We start from the raw sequence: 26,103 nt of genomic DNA, 5'->3' as shown, positions 1-26,103 counted from the left end.
CATCAATACTATGACCAAGAATCTGATCTAGAGCAAATCTGAAGTAATGCCATTGTCTTACTGTCCATTTATATCCACAGGAGGTCAGAATCTGTCCTGGGCATCCAGGCGGGCAGTTGGTCTTGTCGAGATTTGATTAACGTGGCTCTTGTGTAAATAGCATTGTTCTAGGTATGTTTAAATACAGAAGCATGTACTAGATGAAAAACATGGATACACAGGGGGTCACAGCATTGGCTATCAGAAGGTTGGGCATTAGATTTTTCTCAGGTGGAGAGGCACCGTATGAAGAAACCCTAGCACGTGGTTACGGTAGGGGTGATTACAACTGTTAATCATTTGAATTTGAACATTCAATTTCAGTAGGAGAGGCTGCTGCTTACATGACTGAATAAGTGATGTATGAATTAGCTTAATGCTGATTAATAGTGGAAAAGAAAAGGTAAGTGTGGTAAGACAAATTGAAGCATGTGACACTAATTGCTAGACTCTGGTTTCACAGACAGAAGCTTCCACATACACTATTTGTATCACTGACAGTTAATTATGCCTAGATGTATTACCAAGTCCCTTACAATTACACAGAACAGTTATAAGCATTACAGCTTAAAAATACCCTTCCAGATGCTTCACATTTTAATATTTTTTTTAAATTCTTCCTCCTTTGAGCCTAGTTTCTCTTTCTCCTATTGCAAATCCTGCAGTAACTAGCTAATCCATTGCTATCCCTCAACATGTTGGGCTTCAGATCCAGCCACATAAATGGGCATTGTTCCGTCTCCTTCACTGGACCTCTGCAGATATAGACAAGATGAGGGTCTTGCCTGGTCTGGTGCTTGTACCACTTATAATCTGCAGACTATGAAACCACTGAAAAGTTGTCTCAGTTCTTCTTACATATTGAGAAGTTAATGCCTGGGACAGACCAGTCTTCTCCTGATCCACAACCCCCCTCCCCATAACTATCAAGTTAAAATCCACCTCCTGGGTTTACACTCCTGAATAGCTGGTGTCTGGTGCTGCCTCTAAGGTTCTACAGTTTGAGCCATGTGTGGTGAAATATCTGCTCTTCTGGGTGCTGAGATTCATTTATGTAATGCCAACTGTTTCAAAATCCCACAGCCATTGTGGGACAGGAGCTGGAAGCTTAAATTTGTCAAGTAAAGCAAGTTTTTAAAGATTCAGAGTCACATAACAGCTATCACCACCAATGGGAGTGGTGAGAGATTCTTCAAAGTTCTGCCTGTAGAATAAACCCCACGTATTCAAATCAAAGTGAGAGTATGCTAATAGTAGGTTATACAGCTATTCAAAATATGACCGTACAGCTGAGTTCCACTAGGCTCCCTGAGCCTGGCTTCAGATTCAATATCCACACCGTTTGTGCTGGGTCTCTTGGCTAGGCTCCTTCTTTATGAAGTTAAATTAAGTGTTGGTATTTTTAAAACATCCCTCTCTTATGGCATCAGCTTGAGTGGCACTCACTACAAGTGGTGCAGATGGGCAACCCTTCCTCTTCTTCCCCAGACAGAAATAATGAAACCTAACATTTGAGATTTGGGCACCTGAATTAACCCCTCAGTGAGATGAATGGGGTAGGTCTAAGCAAGTGGTCTCCAACCTTTTTACACCCAAGATCACTTTTTAAATCTCAGAACAGGTGAAGATCTACAGCCCTGCCCCTTCCTTGAAGCCCCGCCCTCTCTATTCTTCTCCTGTCCATCACTTGCTATCCCCAGCCCTTACTTACACACTCTGATAGTTTATTTTTAAATTATGCGATACATACAATTAAAATCAGGTGTTTATAGTTATGAAATAAATGGGCTTTTTTATTCATGCTATTTAAATAGAAAATGAAGCATTTATAATTATACATTTCGTGGGGACAGATCTGCGGCTAGGGGCAGGGGAGAAGGAGCAGGGTGCTGGGAGGGGAGAGGACAGAGTTCTGCAGCAGGGGACAGAGTGCCAGTGGGGACAGAGTTCGGGGAGTGGGGATGGGGGGAGTGGGGACAGAGTTCAGGGAGTGGGGACAGGAATGGGGACAGCGTTCTGTGGCTGGGGTGTGGGGTGCCAATGGAGGCAGAGAGTCCCCTGCATCTCCCTCCTCCCAGGATTCTCCCCTCCTCCCAGGGAAACCAGCCCATGCCTGCCCTGGGGCCGACCCCACACGGCGCAGGGAAGCCCCGAACGCGCCTGCCCCGGGGCCAACTGCCCTCTCCCCTGGCGCAGGGAAGCCCCGCGCACGCCTGCCCAGGGGCCCGACCCCCTCTCCCCTGGCGCAGGGAAGCCCCGTGCGCTTGTCCCGGTGCTAACCCACCTCCCCCCCAGTGCTCAGCCCACGGAGGCTGCACCTAGCTCCAGCTGTGCTGGAGCAAGCTTCCCGGGCTGAGTGCAGGACAGCCGGCAGGCGGAAACAGAAGCGGCTGCCCGGCCAGCTGGAGGAGGAGGCTGCCCCACACTCCAGCTGATCGGCGGCTTCCCTTGTGCACCAGCCCACATGGAGCGCCATGGCCAGCTGGCTGGGCAGCCACTTCTGTTCCCGCCCGCCAGCTGTCCTGTGCTCAGCCCAGGAAGCTTGCTCCAGCAGATCTGGAGCTAGGTGCAGCCTCCCTGGGCTGAGCGCAGGACAGCCGGCGGGCAGGAACAGAAGCGGCTGCCCAGGCAGCTGGCCATGGCGCTCAGCCTGGCTGCACCACGCTCCACGTGGGCTGATGCACAAGGGAAGCCGCCGATCAGCTGGAGCGCGGGGCAGACTCCTCTGGGCTGAACCCCAGCTGGCTGGGGTTTTTCAGCCCTCCCAACCTTCCACCATTCCTCGCATCTACTCACCGCTGGTGGTGTTCGGTGAGTAGCTGCTCCTCAAATGAGGAAATCTAATGTAAAGGTACTGCGCATGCACGCAGTTCAGAGAGGGCTCAAGAGCTACTCTGAGAGCGACCGGTAGCTCGTGAGCTACCGCTTAGTGACCACAGGTCTAAGCTATTGCTACTTGCTCTCTGCCCACTTGCCTCTACATCACTTATACTCAGTTCACATTTTTGTAAATCTTCTTTACAACCAGTAACTAGTGACTGACCTTTTTAAAATGAAAGCTGAGATTTCAGACACAGATAAGCATCAGTACAGTGTACGGGCATGTACCAGCTGATTCCAAGCCCAGATCCTCACTTCGCACATGGGAAAAAATGTCCAGCAGAACTAGGACAGTAGAACTATACTAATAGACACTTCCTAAATAAATGACTTTATTTCAGTATTATTACTCTTGCTTCCAAAATAATTTATCCTAGCAATAGACTTGCTGAACTGGCCAGATTTTGATCTTTTAAGTAACATTTTCAAAAGTGCCTAACTTCAAGTACTAAGTTTCATGAGACTTAGATGCTTTGGGAATTTTCACCGCATGTCACTAGAAAAGAGGAAGATAATTTTTATTTAAGATTAGATTTTATGTATTATAAAACAGGATTGAGAAAATGGCACACAAATACCAACTACCTGGGAAACCAGGAAACGGTTACAAAGATTAAACACAAAAACCATTAGAGTGAATGAATAATGTTCCCGCACAGAGTGAATGAAATGACTGATGTAACCACTGAATCCATGTCTGTCTTAGAATAGACAAAGGTGGCTTTGTCTGCTTTCATTTAGGGCAAGTTTAATACTTATTGTCAGATACTTTGTAAATGCTGATTAGAAAAGCATCTCAAATTCTGCATGGGGCATCCATCTATCCTTCCAGCTGAAGGAAAGACGGGAAAAAAAAATCAGAACAAAAAAAATGTATGAGTGATATGTCAAGCAGCTAGTCTTATTCTGACTGTCATTTCAAAGAAGAAACTGAAGAAGAATATGGTGAGTTCTATAATAACCTACAGCTCCTCTTTTCAGATGAAACTGGACTTAACCATGGAAGACAAACACATGAATCCAGAAATGAAACAGCCTTTAAATAAAAAGGTTAAATATTAAAGAAACCCTCAGTTTTTAAAACTGTTATCCTCCTATCTTTTCACATCACAGTAGCTCTGAAAGATGGCAGCTTCGATAGTGGACAAAATATCCCTCTCCTTCATTCTGAGAAATAACAGCCCCTCATTCCGACTCTAGTCTTGGTAGGACAGGAAGAATAAGGTTTCCAAATGCAGAGTCTTGGGTTATGAAGTATCCTGAAGAATGTGCATGTGCATGCTGGAAAGAGGAAACACTTGTTAAATCATTGACTCCCACAGCTCCAAAATAATTCAGGATTTAAACTTCATGCTTTGCATTTATTTTACATTTGTCCACCCATATGCTTTAGTATCAAACTTCCAAAACAGATGAGTTCATCTGCTTCTAATGTTCCACTGGTATTCCAATTAGGGGACCATTCCTACTCCTATTTGTTTGGATTTGGATGCAGGAACCAAATGTGTAACACAGCCATGTGTTGAGAAATGGCAGTATAGGATCCCTACTCTTGGCTATGCTTGTTGTATACATAAGTCAGAGCTATCTAAAAAGCCATAACACAGGCCGCAATGTACGTGCCCTCTTGCAGTACCAAGTGTTCCTATAAGGTCAGGTTAGTCAAAGCCCAAACCCCTTAGCTACTTCTGACTGTCAAAGTGATAAGGCCAGAGATCTCCCCCTCCTCTCCATCTTGGCTTTTTTTCCTGTGATGCCAGCTAGAATGTTGCCCTTAAGTTCATTTGTGTTGCTTACATTCGGTTTTGTTTTTTAATTTGTATTTTATAACAAAGTAATGGTGTAACAGCAGTTTAGTAGGTTGGCTTACACTACTGACGTATCACGGAAATCAAGGATTGGAAGTATGCTGGAGGAGCTGGCATTTTATTAGTGTTAAATGTAGGGGGGGAAATGAGGATACTTCACCTAAGCACTGACAGCACAAGGCTAAGGATGTTAACATGTATCCATTATAGGTTAACCCTCATGGTTACATGCACCCCACCCTCACTGCCTCTGGTGTGTGTGGGGAGCCAACTTTTAAGCTGGCTTCCCATGTGTGCCGACTCCCATGGAGCTGCCTGTTCTCTTCCCCCCCCCCCCCCCCCGCACAGAAGCAGTGTGGGGAGGAGGCGGGGCAACTCGGGAGCTAGCGCTTGGAGCGAGGCAGCACGTGTGCTGATACAGAGGCAGCAGTGCGGGGGGCAGACAGGCATGCATGCTGGCTCCCACAGAGCTGCCTCTCCCTCCACTGTCTCCCATGGAGGCAGCAGCATATCGGGGGGGAGGGGGGGCGGTGCAGAGACAGGCGGGAGCCAGTGCATGGGAGCCCCCATGCAGCCACTTGCCTCCCCACACACACTGCTGCCTCAGACAGCAGCAAGGGGAAGGAGGCGGGTGGGAGTTGGTACATGCAGCTTTCAAGCCTGCTCCCTGTGTATACCGGTTCCCATGAAACTGCCTGCCCCCCACGCTGCTGCCTCTGGCTCCTGCCTGCCCCTGTGTGTAAGCGCATAACTGCTACAAAATTTAGCGATTACACGTTTACACTAGGGATGCAAGCGACTAGTTGACCAAGCAGCGACTCAGCTAGTTGCTCCCCTCACTCCCATGCTGCCTCTGAGGGAGTGTGAGCAAAGGGAGGGGAGAGCAGGAGCCAGAAGTGGGGGCAGCTGGCTTAAAAGCCAGTTCCTCCCCAGCACTGTCTCCGTGGAGAGGGGGGCCCAAGGGAGGCAGAGGCGCAGGGGGAAACAGTGCAAGCGGGAACTGAAGCAATCCCCACTCGTGCTGGTCCCGACTGCTGTGTCTCCCCCTTTGAAATGTACGAGAACCCCAGGCTTCGGTCCCCCTGCACTTTTCCTGCAGGTGGCTCTTGTACATTTCAAAGGCAGAGGCACAGTGGAATAGCAAGTGCCCCTCCTAAGACTAATTGAGTAGTCAATGGAAAGTCCATCAACTACTCGATTAGCTGATTAATCGAAATGTAGCATCCCTAGCTTACACAAATAACCGCTCTTGGCATGGGTTAAAAACCAGAACTAAAACCAAGTTGAGGAGGGTCTGACTGCTCACCTGCAATGCTGCTTTCTGCTGTGCTGCTATGTGCTGCTGCTCAGCATGGTCCCGGAAATCCTTGTTAAGCGAAGATCTTGCAAGCGCAATGCTGTAACAAACATGGGAGGAATCATCTATTATCCATAAGCAAAGCTGTATTTTTGCCCTATTGAATCCTGGGTGTAATGGATTCGGGCGATTGTTTTGTTTTAAAAGCTGTGACTTGGCAGTTTACGTATATACAAGTGCCATTGTGTTTTTTCAACAGCAGAGCCATTTCACTGAAAATACCAAATATTGCCATGCTAAACCCAGAAGCCTAACAGAGACCTGAAGCCGGAGTCTGAGCTCCCTTTTCCTGGTGTAACTCCACTGCAGTCAATCAAGACACACTGGTGTCATGCCAGAGTTGTTTAACATTTCATAGCCCTTTCCACCACTGCCACCCAGTGACTTTCCTAAAATAGTCTTAGTGATAAAATACATGCAACAAAACAATAGCACTAACCATGGGTCCATATTCCTCATGATGGGAAGATCAGAGGTTTGGCAGAATGGCTGCAGAACTCTGCATATAGGAAAAGGGTTTCCTATTGATACAAGACTCAGATGAAGACCCTTTGTTGCTATAGTTAAGCTACAGAATATAAAATGATCGCTCAGATCTGTGGGCAAACAGCAATATTCTAGGTTTCAATTTGAAAAATAGGCATGAGACCAAACAAAATGTTACCTTTCCTTAATGCTGTGTAGCGCAGAGTCCAATCTGGCTTCCCCTGATTTTGATGCAAGCAGGATGGGACCTTTAATGTCTTAAGTGTCAGATTTTTTAAAAGATCTCATTGTCCAACAGCTCCCATTAAAACAATTAGAGTTGCTGCATGATAAATACTTCTAAACTGGGAGAGGGGGAAGGGAAGTCTCGAAGTCGCAGTTTTCTTGTTCAGACCTATGTGACTACTTAGAGCTAAATAGCGAACCTCTGAATAGGAGGTTTTTTTAAAAAAAAACACCACTAAACTGCAGTGCTTTAAAAAAAAATGGAATAGAATATTTTCATTTATTGTATATGGGGAAGATAAAATGAATATTTTTCCTCAAGTCTCTTCCACTTAACACTGTATCCTAAAATAACTAACTACCCAATATTTTGAGAAGCTTCAGACCTATACATTTTAATTTTTTATACTTTCCAAGACAGCCCGTGTGCTTAAACAGGAGACTTACACAGCTGGAGGATAAGTACTTTTTTGTATCCTCCTAAATATTCCAGATTATCTAGATTTAAAAGGGTGCATTTGAAGCACAAGAAATAGCATATTAGTTTAGTAAGTTAACATTTTCTGGAAGCGTGCTCTTTTAAGAAGGCTCGCTTAACAGTTGTGAAGCACTCCCATTTCTCTCTCAAGTGGAAAGTGTGCAGGTCAAGATTCAGAATCCACAAACAAATATAAACATAATTCTTGCATTGGCTACTGGGGACATACAACACACAATTTTAATATGTATTTTGATTAGATCTACAGATTACCTGTAAGGAAAGAATATATTTGATTTTCTATGATGTATGAGTATTGTCCAAACAGGTATACGAACATAAAGTACCTGGCTCCAGGGTGATTTGTGGAAGACTGGTTTTGCATAAGTAGCTTTCTCTTCTCCTTGTCTAGTTCTGCCAGGATTGCAACCCTATTTTTATTCTGAAAGCCTGGTAAGAATCAGAAAAGTATTAGATTTGCCTTTTTCCATGGGGCACCTATAACCATATGGAATTAAAGTTGCTGCACAACATGACATGATGATGAATATACTAATCTTCAAAGATTTGCACCAATCTAAAAGGCTATTAATAAATAGGGTTTTTTTTTTATTTTTCCTCTCATTTTACAACATGAAATGGCTTCCTAAAGAGATCCTACATATTAATATATTTTAAAATATTAGCTATCATCTCTAGTTAGGCCTTTTAAGGAACTAGCTTTAGAGCTATAGCCAAGATGCGGATCTGTTAAATATTTGACTTGTTGATACTGTCAGAAGACAAATTAAATTGACCAGATTTTTAAGTGAATGGATATGCAATTTAAATGTGACAATGAACGAACACATGCATTCATAGAGCTTGATTCTTTACACCTGAGATGGGTAGAACTCCTGATCTACAATGAGAGTTTTACTCAAATAAGGAGTAGACGATCAGGCCCATCTGCAACAAAGTTAGACATGACAGTATTCGTCTTTCCAATCCATCTAGTCTCTCAGCTGTAAATGTTTTTGCTTTCTCTATACCCCCATTAAGCTTCCATTAAAGTCAGAGTTTTGATGTGACTAGTAATCACAGTACTGCAATTAAGATACTGTATAGATCTAAAAAGAAAGTTTTGACCTTACTTGGTTCATTGAATGGTCTCAGAAAGCAGAAGGGAATCTTTGTCACAAGGAAAGGTTTCAGGAGGCAGAATGAATAAAGGAGGGAAACTGAGACATGCTTAAAGTGGCTGCCATCTTTAGGCACCACTATTCATGTATTTTATATCTGCTTTAAAAGGCTTGAACCAATACAAATCAGAGGCTGTCTATACTATAGCTTTTTCCGCAAAAACAGATGCAAATGAGGAAGTGTGGAATATCGTTGTGCCTCATTTGCATAATCGAGGCTCCGTTTTTGTGCAAGAGGCTTTTGCGCAAAAAGGAGCAGTCTACATGGCTTTGTGTGCAAAAACCCCCCTCTTGAGCAAGAGCTGTTCTTCCGCATTTATTTCCAGAAGAACAGCTCTTGCACAAAAGCCTCTTATGCAAAAACGGAGCCTCAATTATGAAAATGAGGCACAGCAATATTCCATACTTCGCCTCATTTGCATATGTTTTTGCACAAGAGGGGTAGTGTAGTAGACAGAGCCTGGGACTGTTCTGAGGCTCATATACAGATTCCAGTTCAAGGGTTCAACAAACTGTTACATTCCAACTACATCAGCACTGGTGAACATAATCAGATCGAGAGGCACAACTCTTCTGCCCATTGTGCCATATGCAGCAAAAATTGTGGAATACACAGCTATGAAAATGACACACTCTGCACAGATTTCAGCCTCTGTCTTATTTTAGAAACTAGCCAATTAGCCTGTCATAAGACGGGATTTTCAGGTCTCTCCTGAGCCTCTGGTCTCTCTCTCTCTCCTCCTACTGCCTCCCTCCGCCCCCAGCTCTCCTCCGCCTTCTGCCTCTCTCTGTCTCTCTTTCTCTTCTCCGCTCTCCTCTGTCTCTGTCTGGGATGCACGCTTGTCCAGGCCACACGCCCATGGGCGTGTATGTCACCGCCCCGCCCCCTTCACCTCCCACTGTGGCGCTTGGTTGACTTCTGCGCCGCCGCAGGGGAGCAAGCAGCCATTTGGGCTCCCCCGGGGCAGCCCGGCGGAGCGGCGCAAAAGTCAGTTGAGAGCCACGGCATGAGGTGAAGGATGTGATTCAGGCAACAGTGCCGCCCAGAGGGAACAGCCAGCATTTCGGCGTTACAGACTCTCAGACACTGGGCTACTATATAATGTTTCTAGCCTGAAAAAGGACCCCTCCCCAAATAGCGCTCTTTCAAGGAGTTTTTACTTTGCTCCTTCTTTCTTCAAAATACAAAGAAGTCACTTCACGCTTTGCCCTTTCTGAATGGAAACATTCTACTGTCATTTCAATACAACAGCAGTAGAAGATGGTAGCACTTATCCTGCCAAATCAGTCACTAAATCTCCAGGTCTACTGTTCGTTGTTCTCTTGATTGAGTCATACTATGGTGGTCCATATGCAAACAATCATTTGCGTGCTATTTTCTCTTTGTATTTTATTACATTTAATTTATTTATATTTTAATATTTGCCTCTGTTAATTCTCCATAAGCACATGCAGTGATTGCATTTAAAATTCATTCTGCTCTGGAAGCATCTGCTGTTGAGAGAGAGGTTTTTAAGAAATGTTCCCTTGCTTTTAAATAACGTCTCCTTTGTTATACTTATTTCTTCAGTGGGATAAGTGTCTCATCAGGATTTCAAGTTTATTGACGTGTACATTAAATTAACACGGACCTAATCCAAGTAACAGCCGTTACTGGACCTTATAACCTAACATGCAACTGGTCTGTGTTTGACTCTTTCAAAAGGCTTTCAGAGTACATCTTGAAATGTACTCTGATACAACCTGACTGCCTTTGATGTAAGTATCTTCCACTATTGATCATTTATTTGCAAGTATTTATAGGATACCCATCACCATAGTATCTGGCTCTACTATATGGATACAAAAGAAACACATCCTTAAACTATCAGCCTCATGATGTCTAAGAAGTCCAGAGATGAAGAAGAACTCGACAACAAGCTAAGCATACTGGGACCCAAAGGTGCATATTACAGGTATTTCTGAATGTAGTCACTCACACTTCACAAATATTGCTAAATACCAGAGACAAGTGCTTGTTACTCAGAACAGTTCTCTCCCCTCCCGCTCCTTGCTTCTGCTCTGGTGTTTTATGCATTCCAGAGGAATGGAAGTAGTGTGGCAGGTAAAAGGAAAAGCATTGTTTTGGAGGCTGTTTAGGACTCTGTGGATGGTAATCACAACTTGAAACTTCCACTGCAATTTTACTGGCAGTGAGTGCAGATCACAGGGATAATAGGATTTTGCTGGTGAACTTTGTTTAGAAGGCAGAGAGCTAAATTGTGTACTTGTAGAGCTTCCAAGTGGCCTTTTGTGTTTAATCTTAGGCAAAATAGAAGGACGGGTTTTTTTTGGAGGGGGGAGGGGGAAGGAGAGGGAAGAAATGGAGAAAGGAGGAAAAAATGTCTTGCACACTGCCAAGTACTCTTCAACTCCTGTCTTCAAACAAATATTCCCTATACGAGTCACAGCTGATGAGTAGAACATCGCTGCTTGTTGACAACATGGCAGGTCAAGAACAAGACCAGCCTCAACTGGTACTGGTGTTCCATGGCCCTGTCACAGGGTAATTATCTACCACAAGGCTGGGCCCCCTACAAGGACCCACTGTCAAGAACTTACTGCCTGTTCTCTGATTTGTGTCTGTCTCATTCCTAATTCACAAAACATGAGGCTGTTTTCTGACACTGTTTAGGCTTTTGGTGACCAATGCAAGATCAGGAATCAAGAAAATGAGAAATCACCCAACACCTGAGGAACACTTTCAAATACATACTAGATAGAGTAGTGTGTGTGTGGGGGGGGGGTAAAACAAGGGACACAGTGTTGTCTTTAGCTAATTTGCATTAATTTACATAATTAGTATAACCAAAATTGGTTACATGCATCAATTTTAGAGACATAGCATGAAAAGATTGTTTTAAACTGCAACAAATGCTGGGAAAGGATTATGAATTAAGTAATATGCTTGCTACTGGAAAGGTAATGTTTGTATACTGAAAATATTACATGGGAAAAGCAGGGATCTTTGTCCTACTACAGGTTGGACCTCCCTGGCCCGGCACCCTCAGGACCTGACCGGTCCCAGAGAAGGGATTTTGCCAGACCAGGGGAGGTCATTTCTGGACACCAGCTCTCCACGTCCTGCTGGTGTGGCCACTTGGCAGGGTAACTGGGCAAGCTATGCTGGGGCTCTGGGACCTGCTGGGCAGCCATGGCTCCCAACCCTGCTGGACAGCCCCGCTGACATGCCACTAGCTTGCTGCGGGCAGCCCACTGCCCTGCTGGCCCCGCTGGCCTTCCACAGGGACTCTCTGGTCTGGCAACATCTATGCTGGACCATGGATGTTGCCAGACCAGAGAATCCCAATTGAGAATTTCAACATCTACTATCTCTTCTCTTTACACTTGAGTATTGGAGTGATGGGGAAAGTGAGTACAGCAATTATTTGCTCTGAAATGATATTTAGGTAAAGCAAAAAGAAAGGAATAAAACAGACAAAGCTGCGGTCCATTAATTGATTTGATTCAGTAGTTAAAATTATAACTAATCTGATTAAACAGTATTAATATAATTGTAATTGAAGAGTGTTCTGTGGGGAAACAATATGCAAACATTTATATAAGAGTCACAGAAAAGGTCCCATTTAGAAAGAAACTGGCTCGGCTGTGAATTCATTCTTATCAGATCTGGCAACACTGAAGAGGAAGACAGCTTTGCATAAAAGCATTTAATTGAACACAACACATGAAACAACTACAACAATCCCATACTGCAATTCTTCTGTTCTGCCTTTTATATAACTCCTATACTAAAATGTGGTCATACAAAGTGGTATACTACCACTGTCACTATGGGCCTGATTTGAGCACACAAATACAAAGAGCTTTAAACCAAAAACGTTAACAAAGAGCTTTCAATTCACACCTCCACTATCTGAGTAGTTTCATTCGAATAGCACTTAGAACCCTGGTCACCAACCAGTAGATCGCGATCTACCGGTAGATCTCCCGGTAGATCTCAGGGGCTCTAAGAGTAGCTCTTGAGCCCTCTCTGAACTGTGCACCTGCGCAGTACATTTACATTAGATTTCCTCATGTAATGTAGGCGGGGCTTCAAGGAAGGGGTGGGGCAGTAGATCTTCGCCTGTTCTGAGATTTAAAAAGTGATCTTGGGTGTAAAAAGGTTGGAGACCACTGACTTAGAATGTCTACAACACTTAAAAGTAATTCAACCTCAGAACATCCCTGCTGGGTAGATGGGCAAGTAGTATTATCCCTCTTTCTCGGACAGGGACGGTGAGATGAAAAGATCTGACCAAGAGCACACAAAGTCAGGGGCAGAGCTGGCTCTAAAACTTGGGACAAGAGATTTACAGCTCCAAGCTGCCCTTTTAAGATATGCTACTTATGTAACTTCAAGTATCATTCTGTGACTTGGGTGATTTTTCATTTGCAAAACAAATGTGGAACATACCATGAATTGCATGAGAATCCACTTCAGAGAAGCAAAAAGCAGACTTCACTGAGAGTGAGCCGCATAACCCTCATTTTTTGAGGACGAGTGGCTTTTTGAAAAGGGGGGAGGGTCACCAAAAAAGCTGCATCTAAACTACTTTCTCTTTTGAAACCGAGATCAGCAGATGATATGCAAATTCCCATGGAATTTGCATATCCTCTTTCGACACTTTAGCATAGTCTAGATGAGCCCTGAGTATTACATTCAACTAACCACATGAATTTTTAGCAGTTAGTCGACTATTCTGGAGTCCCTGGGGTTGGGGCCGGCAGCTACTGCAATCTGGCCTGACTCCCAGGGAGCCCTCTGCCGCTTTACACTTCTGCCTCTGTATCAGAGGTAGCAGCATGGGATGCCCAGTGAGAGCTGGTCCATGGGGGAGACAGCTTAATAACCAGCTCCCCTTGCGGACTGGCTGCCTTTTGCCCCTGTATCAGAGGTAGCTGCACAGGGTGGCAGCAGTACCTGTCTGTGGGGCGGGTCTGAACTCCCTGTGGACAGAAGCTGTTGGGGAGAGGGGGTAAGGGAGGCTACCCTGAAGCAGCATCTGTCTGCAGCCAGCACAGGCATTGCCACAGACAGAGGCTGCTTTGAGGAAGCAGCCCTTCTCCACAGGGTAGAAGGGAGGTGCCAGCATAGAGGGAGCAGCATGGGGGGGAGGGGGAAGGGCAGGTGGCACTGCAGAGCTGGTGCGGGGAGGGGGGAAGAGCGAGCAAGCTTTTAAGGCAGCTCCCCCACCCGCACCTTGCTGCCTCTGATGCACAGGCAGAGGGGGTGGGTGGGGGAGGGAATGTGAGCAGTCAACTAGATGAACGGATAAGCCTAATCGACTATTGACTACTCGTTCTAACATCCCTAGTAGGGGGTCATACTCACGAGGGATGTGATGTTGTGTATTGAATAGTTGTGTAACTGCATGAAATCTTAGTTACATGACTATTCAATAGTCCCTGGGGTGGGGCCAGCAGCCAGTGTGCCTCTGGCCCCAATTCCGGGGAACCCCCCCGTCACCCTGCACTGCTGCCTCTGTATCAGAGGCAGCAGTGTGCGGTGCCAGGCTGGAGCTGGTCTGCCAAGGAAGCCAGTTTAAAAACCAGCTCCCCACACAGACCAGCTGCCTGCTGCCCGACACAGAAGCAGTAGCGCGTCGTGGCAGCAGCCCCTGTCCACGGTGGGAGGGAAGGGTCTGAGCTCCCCATGGACAGAGGCTGCTGCACAGCAGCTTACCCTGCCCCTCTTCTCCCACACTGCTGTCTGATAGACGCAGCAATGCAGGGGGGAGGAGAGGTGGGACTCGGGAGCTGCTGCTTGGGTGTGTGTGTGTGTGGGGGGGGGGTTGGCTTTTAATCTAGTCAGCCCAATACCCCTCCCGCTGCATCTGTAGCGGGCAGTAAGGGGGTGGGGGACAGAAGGGTCTGCAGGAGCCGACACACATGGAGAGCCGACTTAACCTGCTTCCCATGCCTACTGGCTCCAGCCTATCCCCTATCATTCTCCATGCTGCTGATCTCTCTATCAAAGGCAGCAGGGCAAGCGGGGAAGGGGGGGGGGGGGGGGGGGAAGGGGGCAGGTGGATCTGGTGCTCATGGGGAGCCAGCTTCACTTTACAGAGTCAGGTTGAGGTAGCAGGGTTGGTAGTCAGAAGGTTTTCTGGTAAGCCAAGCACATATGGAAAATAATTGAGAAATAAAAACTCATTATGCCACTTTTGTGATAGTTTCAGAACAGAGCCATTTGAATCCATATGTAGATACATGATGTACACTGAATCTCAGTGCATTTAAAAATATTCCACCACTGAATTCCTTATTCTGAATTAAGCAGGAAGAACGTTTCAAACTAATTTCTCCATCAAAATACAAAGTATCACAATGATGATCCTCATTCTGTGAAGAAATCTGAAATAGGAGAATCCTAATAACTAATGCAATGTACTTTGTGTTTTAAGACAAAGTAATTACTCCACCATTTTTCATACATTAATTGTGACTACTGCAATCACAAAATATAGCAGACACTAACATTTTTGGTTGCAATTTACATTCTGATATGTTTTCATGCAGGTTCTGCACTAGTTAAGTAAAATGAATTAGCAACTCATTAAGTTACACTTGAATTATTAAAGGATTATTAATATTTTATCTGTCCCTCATGACTATGACCACACATACAGATGAACAAATTATATTCATTAGGTTATGGATAAAGTCCTCTTGGGAATGTCAAATCTACCAGTGCCCTCCAGGGTTAGGTTTTGAATTTGGATCTCTGAAGACTTGAACAATCGCTAGATGACTCCCTCTTGATTACATCATCCAAAGCAAGAGAAAGTACCATTTTCTTCTTTACACTATATTGTGGCTTAAGTAGGTTTAGTGATTCACCGGTTCCATAAGGCTGCACTTGGTTTAAAAATGAGTGGTAGTCAATCTCTGCACCCTTTAGGTGAGGATGTGTCAGCAGGAAAGAAAAAAAGAGTTTAATCCAAAAATATGTACTACTTAAAAGTGAATACATAGCAGATAGAAGCATACCCAACAGCAGACTGAAAACTACACTTTGGGCCAACATGAGTGCCTCAAAAGCTTATCTTATATTAAATTACAGAGCTCTGTTTTGCAGGTCAATAGGCAAAATTTAGTCCTGTGAGAAAAATAGGCAGAAGGTCTTTCTTCCATTTCTCTAAGGGTACATCTTGACTACATGCCTCTGTCGCCAGAGGCACGTAGATTAGGCTACCAGGCATAGGAAAATGAAGCGGCGATTTCAATAATCGCCGCTTCATTTAATTTTACATGGCTGCCGCGCTGAGCCGACAAACAGCTGATCAGCTGTTTGTCGGCTCAGCGCGGTAGTCTGGACGCGTGCGTGTCGACATCAAAGGCATTTGTCAACCACCCAGGTAAACCTCATCCCAGGAGGCATACCTGGGTGGTCAACAAATGCCTTTGATGAGGTTTACCTGGGTGGTCGACAAATGCCTTTGATGTCGACACGCACGCGTCCAGACTACCGCGCTGAGCCGACAAACAGCTGATCAGCTGTTTGTCGGCTCAGCGCGGCAGCCATGTAAAATTAAATGAAGCGGCGATTATTTAAATCGCTGCTTCATTTTCCTATGCCTGGTAGCCTAATCTACATGCCTCTGGCCACAGAGGCATGTAGTCTAGACGTAGCCTAAGTGGGGCCCAGAGGAAAAGTACTCTCTCAAAACACAACCTTTGAGTTGCTACCATCACACTAATGCTTATAGTAAGATCAACTATAGAATAAATCCTATGATGTGGTCACAAGACAGACAGCTTCTTTGTCCATAAGTTTATCATCAGCACCAGTCCTATTACTAGAACGGTTAAGAATGGATTACCATTTATTGCCAAGCATTCAGTTTATTTGCTTCTTGATTTAAAAGCTTATTTTCAACATGTAGCACAATGGTCTGTAAACACTTCCTAAGGACAATGTACACCGCATTAAAAGATTTTCCTTTTATTAAAGGAAATTTATAGCCATACAAAATGTGTTCAATTTTATAAAAGCCCCAAAGTAAGGTTTGTATTCATAGTCCTATTTGGCTTTGCAGTCTTCCTACACATCTCACCTTTGGAACCCTAAGAAAAAGAGTGCTTTTATAATGTGTTCCAATGAAACTAAAAATAAACCTGTTTAGCAAAACCTTAACAATTACAATTTAAGTTCACAGCCCTAAGTATATGGGATTACACTGCTGACAATATCTTAATTTGTTTTTCTTTGGGGATTTGGGTTTAAGAGAGCATGCACTAAACTGGTGCTCCTACTACAGTATAATTAGTAATTTTGTATTTCTCTTAGTCCCTCCCTCCCCCTAAAAATAATAAAAGGAATCGAGTCCTATTGAGATCTTGCTTCTGTGTTTTCTAATCTACCTTCTTAGAAACTGGATTCCTGACTCAAAACACAACAGAAATTGCTTCTACTTAAATTATATTTATAGAATGAAATCCTGATCTCAGTGACTTCAATGGGATCAGAATGTCACCTCTAATTTTTCCCCATAAACAGACCTGAACAATGAAAGAATAAAATGAAAGCAAAGAGTCCGCAGTTTAATAGCTACAAAGAATAGCTAGTTTAAAAATTACCTTGTCCTGGAGGGTTTGCTGCCATCTTGCTACTTTCAGTAGGAATTTTACCCAATTACAGTTAGACTTCTCAATTTAATGAAAATCTGCAAAAATGGACACAGCATAAAATATTAACTATTTGAACGAGAGCCAGGTTTTATTTCAATGTGGGCTATAAAAGGCAATAGTTACCAGTTGTTACAATGTCACTCTGAATTAATGCAACAGTTGATCAGATTCTTAAATTCTCTATGGTTCACCCAGTGCTATTTGAAATCTGATACTTTCACAAGACAGTATGCTCAGTATGTCTTTTTGTGACAGGTACCAAGAGTGCCCAGTATCTGCAAATTTGTTTCTCCACTAGCGCCTTCTTGAGGGAAAATAGGTTCACCAAGAATATATTTTGGATTATTATTAATCATGGCACTATGTTTCATTTATACACTTTTCTATTAACTCATTTTAGAAAGATTCCAAAGTTTTAGACAGCCATTTAAATCCCTAATCAACTCACTATATCCCTAAGACAGTCAATCACTTTTTGACTCAATCATGTCATATCAGACTTGATTTTCCTCCTAATGAGTTCCATAAGACATGTAGGACTTATCTAGACTACGCTAAAGTATAGAAAGAGGATATGCAAATTCTGCAGGAATTTGCATATCTTCCAATTTCAGTTTCAAAAGAAGAGCTTTTGAAAGTAGTTTAAACGCAGCTTTTTGGGCAACCCCCTGCCCCTTTTGTTGAAAAGCTGTGTAAACCTCCTTTTTTGAGGAAGAACGGCTTTTTGACAAGGGGTGGTGGTGGTGGTTTGCCGAAAAAGACGCATCTATACTACTCTCACTTTTGAAAGTGAGATCAGAAGATATACAAATTCCTCTTTTGACACATTGGCATAGTGTATATAAGCCTGTACATATTGCAGGATCTGATCTATACTTTAAAGACTGATACTGTGTGATTTGTTATTGGAAGTTAAGTACCTGAAGGGGCAGACCTTAAGATTCTGTCGTTAGACTTTTCTCCCTAACACTGCTGCCATTGGTTCAGCTCCATCAGAGCGGAAGGGAGGGAGGGGCAATAGTGGGAGTGCTAGCACAGACTGAACCTTAGAGCTTGATCCATATGGTCTAATCCCACTCAGAGCAGGACTAGCTGCAATGGTATGGTGCTAAGACCCAATTGGATATGGGAAAGTCAGTGGATGTGATATACCTTGATTTCAGCGGTCTCCCACAATACGCTTTCCAGCAAGTTAAGGGAGCATGGATTGGATAAACGGACTCTAAGATGGATAGAAAGACAACTAAACTGTCAGGTCCAACCAATAGTGATCAATGGCACGATGTCAGGTTGGCGGTCAGTTTCTACCCGAGTACCCCAAGGGTCTGTTCTAGGACCAGTTTTGTTCAACATTGTTATTAACGACCTGGATGAGGGGATGGATTGCACCATCAGCAAGTTTTCAAATGAGGGGAGAGGTATATAGGCTGGATAGGGTCCAGGGTGACCTGGACAGATTAGAGGATTGGGCCAAAAGAAATCTGATGAGGTTCAACAAGGACAAATGTAGAGTCTGCACTTGGGACGGAAGAATCCCAAGCATTGTTACAGGCTGGGGACTGAATGGCTAAGTAGCAGTTCGGCAGAAAAGAACCTGGGATTTACAGTGGATGAGAAGTTGGATATGAGTCAACAGTGTGCCCTTGTAGCCAAGAAGGCAAATGGCATATTATGGTGCATTAGGAGGAGCATTGCCAGCAGATCTAGAGAAGTGATTATTCTCCTTTATTCGGCTCTGGTGAGGCCACACCTGGAGTACTGTGTCCAATTCTGTCTCCCCCACTATAGGATGGGGACACATTGGAGAGAGTCTAGCAGAGGGCGACCAAATGATTAGGGGGCTGGAGCGCATGATCTATGAGGAGAGACTGAGGGATTTGGGTTTGTTTAGTCTGCAGAAGAGAAGAGTGAGGGGGGATTTGATAGCAGCCTTCAACTTCCTGAAGGGAGGTTCCAAAGAGGATGGAGAAAGGCTGTTCACAGTAGTGAGGGATGGCAGAACAAGGAGCAATCGTCTCAATTTACAGTGGGGGAGGTCTAGGTTGGAAATTAGGAAAAACTATTTCACTAGGAGGGTGGTGAAGCTCTGGAATGGGTTACCTAGGGAGGTGGTGGAGTCTCCATCCCTAAAGGTGTTTAAGTCTGGGTTTGACAAAGCCCTGGCTGGGTTGATTTAGTTGGGATTGGTCCTGCCTTGGGCAGGGGGCTGGACTTGATCTCCTGATGTCTCTTCCAGCTCTATGATTCTAGTTGTCACCTGATCTCCCTCTGGTTGCTACCTGTGATGATGGCAATGACATGATGTTTTAGGATGAAACACTAATGCAAACATGCCTAATGGAAGGTAAATACAGAGGGGAAGGATGGGAAAGACCAGCCTGCGGCAGCAAGATTAGGTAGTTGCCTTGTTTATACTAGAGCATGTCATGGGAGGGTGATGCAGGCTTGTTCAGCCCTGTTGCAGAGGGGAAGCCTCTAGGACAGGGATGGGCAATCATTTTTTGCCCCGGGGCCACTTCAGAAATCTTTGAAGTGTCCATGGGTGGCACCGGAAGGGGCGGGCCTGGATACTTTCTCACCCCCTAACCAATCATGGTCTATGGGTGGGGAAATGCCTTTCCCCCTCCCAGAGGTTCCCCCTAGGTGCCCACATGCTTGGCAGTGGGAGGAGAATTCGCACGCTCTCCCTCCTGCCCCCAGGCCAATCAGGGTTTGTGGGCGGGGGATTGCGTGAAGCCTCCTCCCACTCTGCCAGGAGCATGTGACACTTCTAGAGCACCACACGCTCCTTGCAGGTTGGGAGGCAGGGTGGAGGAAACTTTGTGCACTCCTTGCACCCCCAGGCCAATCAGGGGTTGGGGGCAGGGGAGTACACAAAGTCTTCTCCCGACCTGCCACGAGCCGCACAATTTTGGCAGGACAGAGGAAACTTCATGCGCTTCCACCTGCCCCCAGACCCTAATTGGCCTGGGGGCAGGAGAGCAGCAGGGCCTCCGTGGGCCAGATCAATCTGCTTGGCGGGCCAGATTCAGCCTGTGGAGGCCCTTTTGCCCATCCCTGCTCTAGGATAAGGAGAGAGGCTTGGGGAGGAGGCGGAGACTCCAGGTATAGGAGGGACTGAGGAGACTAGTTATGCTTGGCCTGGAGATGCCAGGGCAGGTTCACAGAGGTTCCCTCCTCCCAACACAGCGCCCATGCACAGCTGCCAGAGAACCAGGCCAGGACTCTTGTCTCAACAGTCCTGGCAGTGCCTGAGGGCCAGGAGCCCACATGACCCCTAACCCCATGGCAACCTGAGCACACCCACACTATGGAAAATAGGAGAGTTCAGGGGCACCTACACATAGGATCAGCTATGGGGCACCCCCACAGACCTAGCCCCTGCCCAGACACTGCTATGGGGCAGAGCCGCGCTGGAGCTGGCCTGGTGGGGCCCTAGGTTGAACCTCCCCAGTTTTACCCTGCAGCTCCACATTACCCTGTTTTACCCTCCCCTCAGCCCGCTGCAGGCATGGACTCTCCACCCTACGCACACACCCCTCCCCCCCACCCTGCTCTACCCCCCCAGCCCGCTGCAGGCATGGACTCTCCCCCCCAACTCCACACCACCCTGCTCTACACCCCCTCCCCCCCCCCCCGCTGCAGGAATGGACTCTCCCCCCCAGCTCCACACCGCCCTGCTCTACCCCCCCAGCCCGCTGCAGGCATGGACTCTCCCCCCCCCCCAGCTCCACACCACCCTGCTCTCCCCCCAGCTCCACATCACCCTGCTCTTCTCCCCCCCCCCCGCTGCAGGCATGGACTCCCCCCCCCCCAGCTCCACATCACCCTGTTCTATGCCCCCCCTGCTGCAGGCATGGACTCTCCCCCCCAGCTCCACATCACCCTGTTCTATGCCCCCCCCCCGCTGCAGGCATGGACTCTCCCCCCCAGCTCCACATCACCCTGTTCTATGCCCCCCCTGCTGCAGGCATGGACTCCCCCCCCCAGCTCCACATCACCCTGTTCTATGCCCCCCTGCTGCAGGCATGGACTCCCCCCCCCAGCCCCATATCACCCTGCTCTCCCCCCCCCCCCCGCTGCAGGCAGGGACTCTCCCCCTCCCCCAGCTCCACATCACCCTGTTCTATGCCCCCCCCCCCCGCTGCAGGCATGGACTCCCCTCCCCCAGCTCCACATCACCTTGCTCTCCCCCCCAACCCCGCAGCAGGCATGTACTCTACCCCCCCATCACCCTGCTCTATCCTCAGGGTCAGACTCTTCTCTCCCCCCCCATTTCAGGCTCGATTCTCTCCCCCCCGCCCTCGCTGCAGCGTTGGACTGACCCACCGCCCAGTCGGGCTGTTCCCCCCTCCCTCAGCTGCGCGCTTGGGCTGCCCCGCAGCAGTCGAACTCACCCGCTCATGACGCGTAGCGCGCGCGACACACCCAGCCCCGTTGGTTTCCCGGGTGCTCCTGAAGTGCGTCATCCTCGCCGCTCCCGTGGGCGGAATCCAGCCCGGCTTGACCTTTGGTGGCCAATCAGCTCGGGCGAGGGGGAGGAGCCGCTCGGGCGGGGATTCGATGGCGCAGCGCCATCTTCCGAGCGCGCGGCAAGTGGAGGGGGGGGCGGGGCCTGTGCCTTGGCAACGGGAAGAGGGCGGAGCGACCGCGCGTTCTACAGGGCGCTGCTGGGGCTGCGTTCCACCCACGTGGTGGGGAGGGAGGGAGCTGGCCAGAGCCCCCTGCTGGCTGGGGCGGGGGCTCAGCTGATGGGGTTGCGCAGAGCCCGGCGCGCCAGGGCGCGTGTGCGCTGCATCACACCCGGGGCAGCGCCCTGCCTGGCCGGGCCTTGGGGGGCAGGGCTGCCCCTCCTCTTGGAAAGCCAGGCCAGGGATTGCCTGTGGTTGTGTTGGCAGACACTGCATTCAACCCCTTCCATGCCTCCACCCCGGCCCCGCTGAACACGGATTTTCCTAAACATGGACTGGCCAGTTTTTCCGGAAAATCAGCTGTTTTTGCAGAAAAACTTGCCAGCTGTCTACACTGGCCGCTTGAATTTCCACAAAAGCACTGACGTCCTACTGTAAGAAATCAGTGCTTCTTGCGGAAATACTATGCTGCTCCCGCTCGGGCAAAAGTCCCTTTTGTGCAAAAGGGCCAGTGTAGACAGCTCAGATTTGTTTTGCGCAAAAAAAGCCCCGATTGTGAAAATGGCGATCAGGGCTTTTTTTGTGCAAAAGTGCGTCTAGATTAGCACGGACACTTTTCCGCAAAAAGTGCTTTTGTGGAAAAGCATCCGTGCCAATTTAGACGCTCTGTTCTGTAAATGCTTTTAATGGAAAACTTTTCCGTTAAAAGCCTGTCCAGAAAATCATGCCAGTCTAGATGCAGCCTGTGTATTTCTGTGAACCCCACAGCTCCAAAGGCCTAATCCATGAGGTCACAGACCACCTTCCCCTGATGCCTTATCCTGCCTACCTTCACCTACAGCTGTGGGAAGTTGGGTGTCTAGCAACTCCTAGGGCTGGTGGGATTTGAACCCACCCCCCTGAGCCTGGTGCCTTATCCATGAGGCCACTGGAAGACTCAGTTCACCAACTCCCCTTCTCTCGATGCCTTATCTTTACCACCTTCAGCCTGGCACCATCTGCAGCCCTGGCAAGGTGGAGGGGTGGCATAATGCCAGGATAGAGAAACAAAAGGCAGAACTACAGACGTTTATGAACCATTACTCAAAAGTCGTTGCACCAGTTTCCTAAACTCAAACTGAGAATACAAGTGTTTGTGGTTGTTTTTTTGTTTTTCCTAGAAAACACACAAAGATTTTGAAATAAATAGTGGAGGATGTACCTCCCTTAACTGGGACTCTCTGTTCTGGCAACATTCATGATCTGGTAGGACCACCGATGTTCCTGGACCACAGAGTCCAGTTATAGGAAGGTCTGGCTGCGAGGCAGGAGTGCAGTAGGAGGGCTGGTGACTCAGCTGGGAGCCCCGGGCAGGGGTGGGCAGGCAGTGTGCAGTGTGGAAATCTGACCCCAACAACTAATCAGTGGCAGGGGTCTGGCAGCAGCCGCCCAACTTTGGCCCTGGTAGCAGCCAGGAAGCTCCAGCCCCAGCTATGCAGTTCCGGCTCTGGCGGCATCTAGGGAGCTTTGGCTACACAGCTCCGTTCCCAGCAGCGGACAGGCAGCTCCAGCCCTGGCTGTGTAGCTCTGGCCCCGGTGGCACAAGGCCAGCAGGAGCTAGAGATCTTCAACCCAGGAAGTGACCAGGCAGCAGCAGGGCAGGCTGGAGCCCTAGTGGGAGAGGGAGGGTAGCAGTTTAGCATGGGCCAGGAGGGGAAATCAGGCAAATCCCCTTCTTTGTGACCAATAAGATCCCCAGAGCGCCATACCAGGGAGATTCAACCTGTACTGTGCGTGAATGGTTTGGTCAGTGGGAACCCCTGTGACTGTCACTTGATGTGCTGAAATACCACTGAACCCACCTTCCTGCTCTCATGGGCACCCTCAAGTTCGTCCTACTAAGCCAGGCCCTCAGTGACACAGAGATAGGGTCACAGCCAGGTGAGGAAGGACATGGTGCGGACCGTGGACGCTGGGTACACAACCACTCACAACAGCCTGGGGAAGATCTGGAACAAACACTCTCTGCCCCAGGGTCCACCTCTCTCCACCTCCTCTCTGCCCCTGCACCGCCTTCTTCCCTCCTGTTCCCTGCCATGCTCTGCCCCCACCCCACTTCTTCTCCAACACCCTGCGCTGAGCATTGTAGTCCAGGGGACTGGCAAGGCTGGGAGTATAGCGCCGGTAGTGAGGGTATGGCCCCCTCCACTCTCACTGCCAAGTGGCAGGCGAAGTGGAGCAACACAGCCCCAGCTTGCTCTGCTATCCTGGCCACATTGCTCGGCTTTCTGCTAGTGAGCGTGGGGGCAGTGCCACCCCCTCCTCCGAGTGACGTGCTGAATCCAAGATGGGTCCCAGCATCAGGTGGTATGGTCACATACCTTGCGCTTAGTCTACACTTAAAAGGTTAAAGTGTAGTCACAACAGCTCTTTAAACTGAAAGGGTGCGTCTAGACTGGCAAGATTTTGCACAAAAGCAGGTGTTTTTGCGCAAAACCTTGCCAGCTGTCTACACTGGCCGCTTGAATTTGCTCAAGAGCACTGACGTTCTAATGTAAGAATTCAGTGCTTCTTGCGCAAATACTTTGAGGCTCTTGCTCAGGGATAAGCCCTCTTGCGCAACAATACTTGCGCAAGAGGGCCAGTGTAGACAGGCACATTCATTTTTTGCCCAAGAAAGCCCGATGGCTAAAATGGCGATCGGGGCTTTCTTGCTCAAAAGCGCGTCTATACTGGGCACGGATGCTTTTGCGCAAAAGCACTTTTTGTGCAAAAGCATCCGTGCCAACCTAGACGCTCTTTTGCGGAAATACTTTTAACGGAAAAACTTTTCCGTTAAAAGTATTTCTGCAAAATCATGCCAGTCTAGATGCAGCCAAAGTGTGGCCATGACCTGAGCTCTATGTAAACCACTTCCATGAGGGGAATAGCTAACAGTGCTGGGAATGCTATAGCATGTTTCACACTAGTGCTTTATAGTACTGTAACTTGGTAGGTTCAGGGTAGTGGGTGTGTTTTCACACCCCTGAGCCAGTAAGTTACAGCATTGTAAAGTGCCAGTATAGACTCGGCCTTAGCCTTAGTAGGAGACACCATAGTCCCTCCTCCCAAGCTTACAGGAAAATGATGTCTGTTCATAGATCATTATTCTGAGTACTGAGCCATTAAGTTCCTTGAATACTACTAATGCCTCACTTAGTATGACTGTGTTAGTAACACAGGTTTATACTTCATATTTCTAACTTCAGATAAAGGAATGAAACATGCATATAAATGACATAATCCTATTCAGTGGATTATAATCTTTCCAATGATATCTTGTATGAAGTATTTCTCATAAAGTATATTCCAGTTATGTCATATTCATATTCATAAGCATATTTTCATAAAGCTTAGGGAATGCCACATGATCACTGAAATAAATAGCACCGATTTTGCAAATAATAATGTAAGCACCAGAATTATTTTTTTTAAGTATAACATTTTTCTATGTTCATGTTGCCTTGACTTGAACAGTTGTTTTGTTCTGGCTCACGTGACAAATATTATATCATTTGCACACTGTTGCTAATGTACTCATAAGTCTACATGTAGCTTTGCTTGTTTCCTGAATTTGGTGCTGTAATAGAGGCCGTGGTGACAGAAATAAATTCAACTTGTGCAAATGCGGGAGTAAAATTGTGCAATTAAGTGTAATAGAAGAAGTCTGATACATATGTATGAATTAAAGCTGCGTACGTCTAGAAATTCTAGGAAAGAAGTACCAGGACTTTGCTATTAGGTAGGAAGCAATTCTGCAGATTGCTGAGTGCCATGCTGCAACCAAAATACTAGTGTCAACTCCCAGTCTGAATGGTGTGTGGAAGCTCAACACCCATCAACATTAGGTGCTTATAAGATTCCAGTTTTATTGTAGTATCTATCCTACCCTTTTTTATTTATTTACTTTTTCAGCACCTCTGTAGTGTAGGTAAGTGTAGGAAACGGGAATTGAACCTGGATTTCTGAAATCATACCCTGTCACTGGAGCAGGCCCACTGATGGGGAGGAAAAGGCAGCAGTTGCCCTGGGCTCTGGCAATTGGAAAGGCCCTGGGGCTTCCATGTGGCATTCTGGGTAACTTTCAGGGCTGTTCGGGTGGTGGGGAAGTCAGCATGGCATGCTCTAGGTAGCGCTAACCCTTTCTGCTAGAGGCCCTGTGACTTCTATGATCATTCTAGGGAATACCCATCCCCTGTGCTTGCTGCCCCCCTGTGGTCATTCTAGAGTATAACTTTCCCCTGCTATCACAGCCCTCCCTTTCCATTTGGTAAGAAACAATCACATTCCTTGCACATCCCATTATCCTGGCACAACCAAATCCTGA

At 46.9% G+C, this 26,103-nt stretch overlaps 1 protein-coding gene across 5 annotated transcripts; it reads right to left on the bottom strand.

Moving 5' to 3' along the window:
• Positions 1 to 3,412: 3,412 nt before the first annotated feature.
• Positions 3,413 to 21,716, bottom strand: INIP (INTS3 and NABP interacting protein). 5 transcript variants are annotated; one of them, XM_075931408.1, is made up of 6 exons: positions 21,525 to 21,716; positions 17,077 to 17,162; positions 7,621 to 7,723; positions 6,524 to 6,583; positions 6,034 to 6,124; positions 3,413 to 4,200 (listed from the first exon to the last, which is right to left on the bottom strand). In XM_075931408.1, exons 2-6 carry the CDS (start codon positions 17,099 to 17,101, stop codon positions 4,105 to 4,107), a joined length of 375 nt encoding a protein of 124 aa, XP_075787523.1. In that variant the 5' UTR covers positions 17,102 to 17,162; positions 21,525 to 21,716; the 3' UTR covers positions 3,413 to 4,104. The 5 variants fall into 5 exon arrangements, with proteins under 5 accessions (XP_075787523.1, XP_075787524.1, XP_075787526.1 ...); XM_075931409.1 differs by lacking the exon at positions 21,525 to 21,716 and adding an exon at positions 21,457 to 21,516; XM_075931411.1 differs by lacking the exon at positions 21,525 to 21,716 and adding an exon at positions 21,453 to 21,495.
• Positions 21,717 to 26,103: the final 4,387 nt, after the last annotated feature.

This window comes from Pelodiscus sinensis, chromosome 6 (genome assembly GCF_049634645.1).
Source record: "Pelodiscus sinensis isolate JC-2024 chromosome 6, ASM4963464v1, whole genome shotgun sequence".
NCBI lineage: Eukaryota > Metazoa > Chordata > Testudines > Trionychidae > Pelodiscus > Pelodiscus sinensis.
This window is presented reverse-complemented; position numbering and strand designations above follow the sequence as displayed.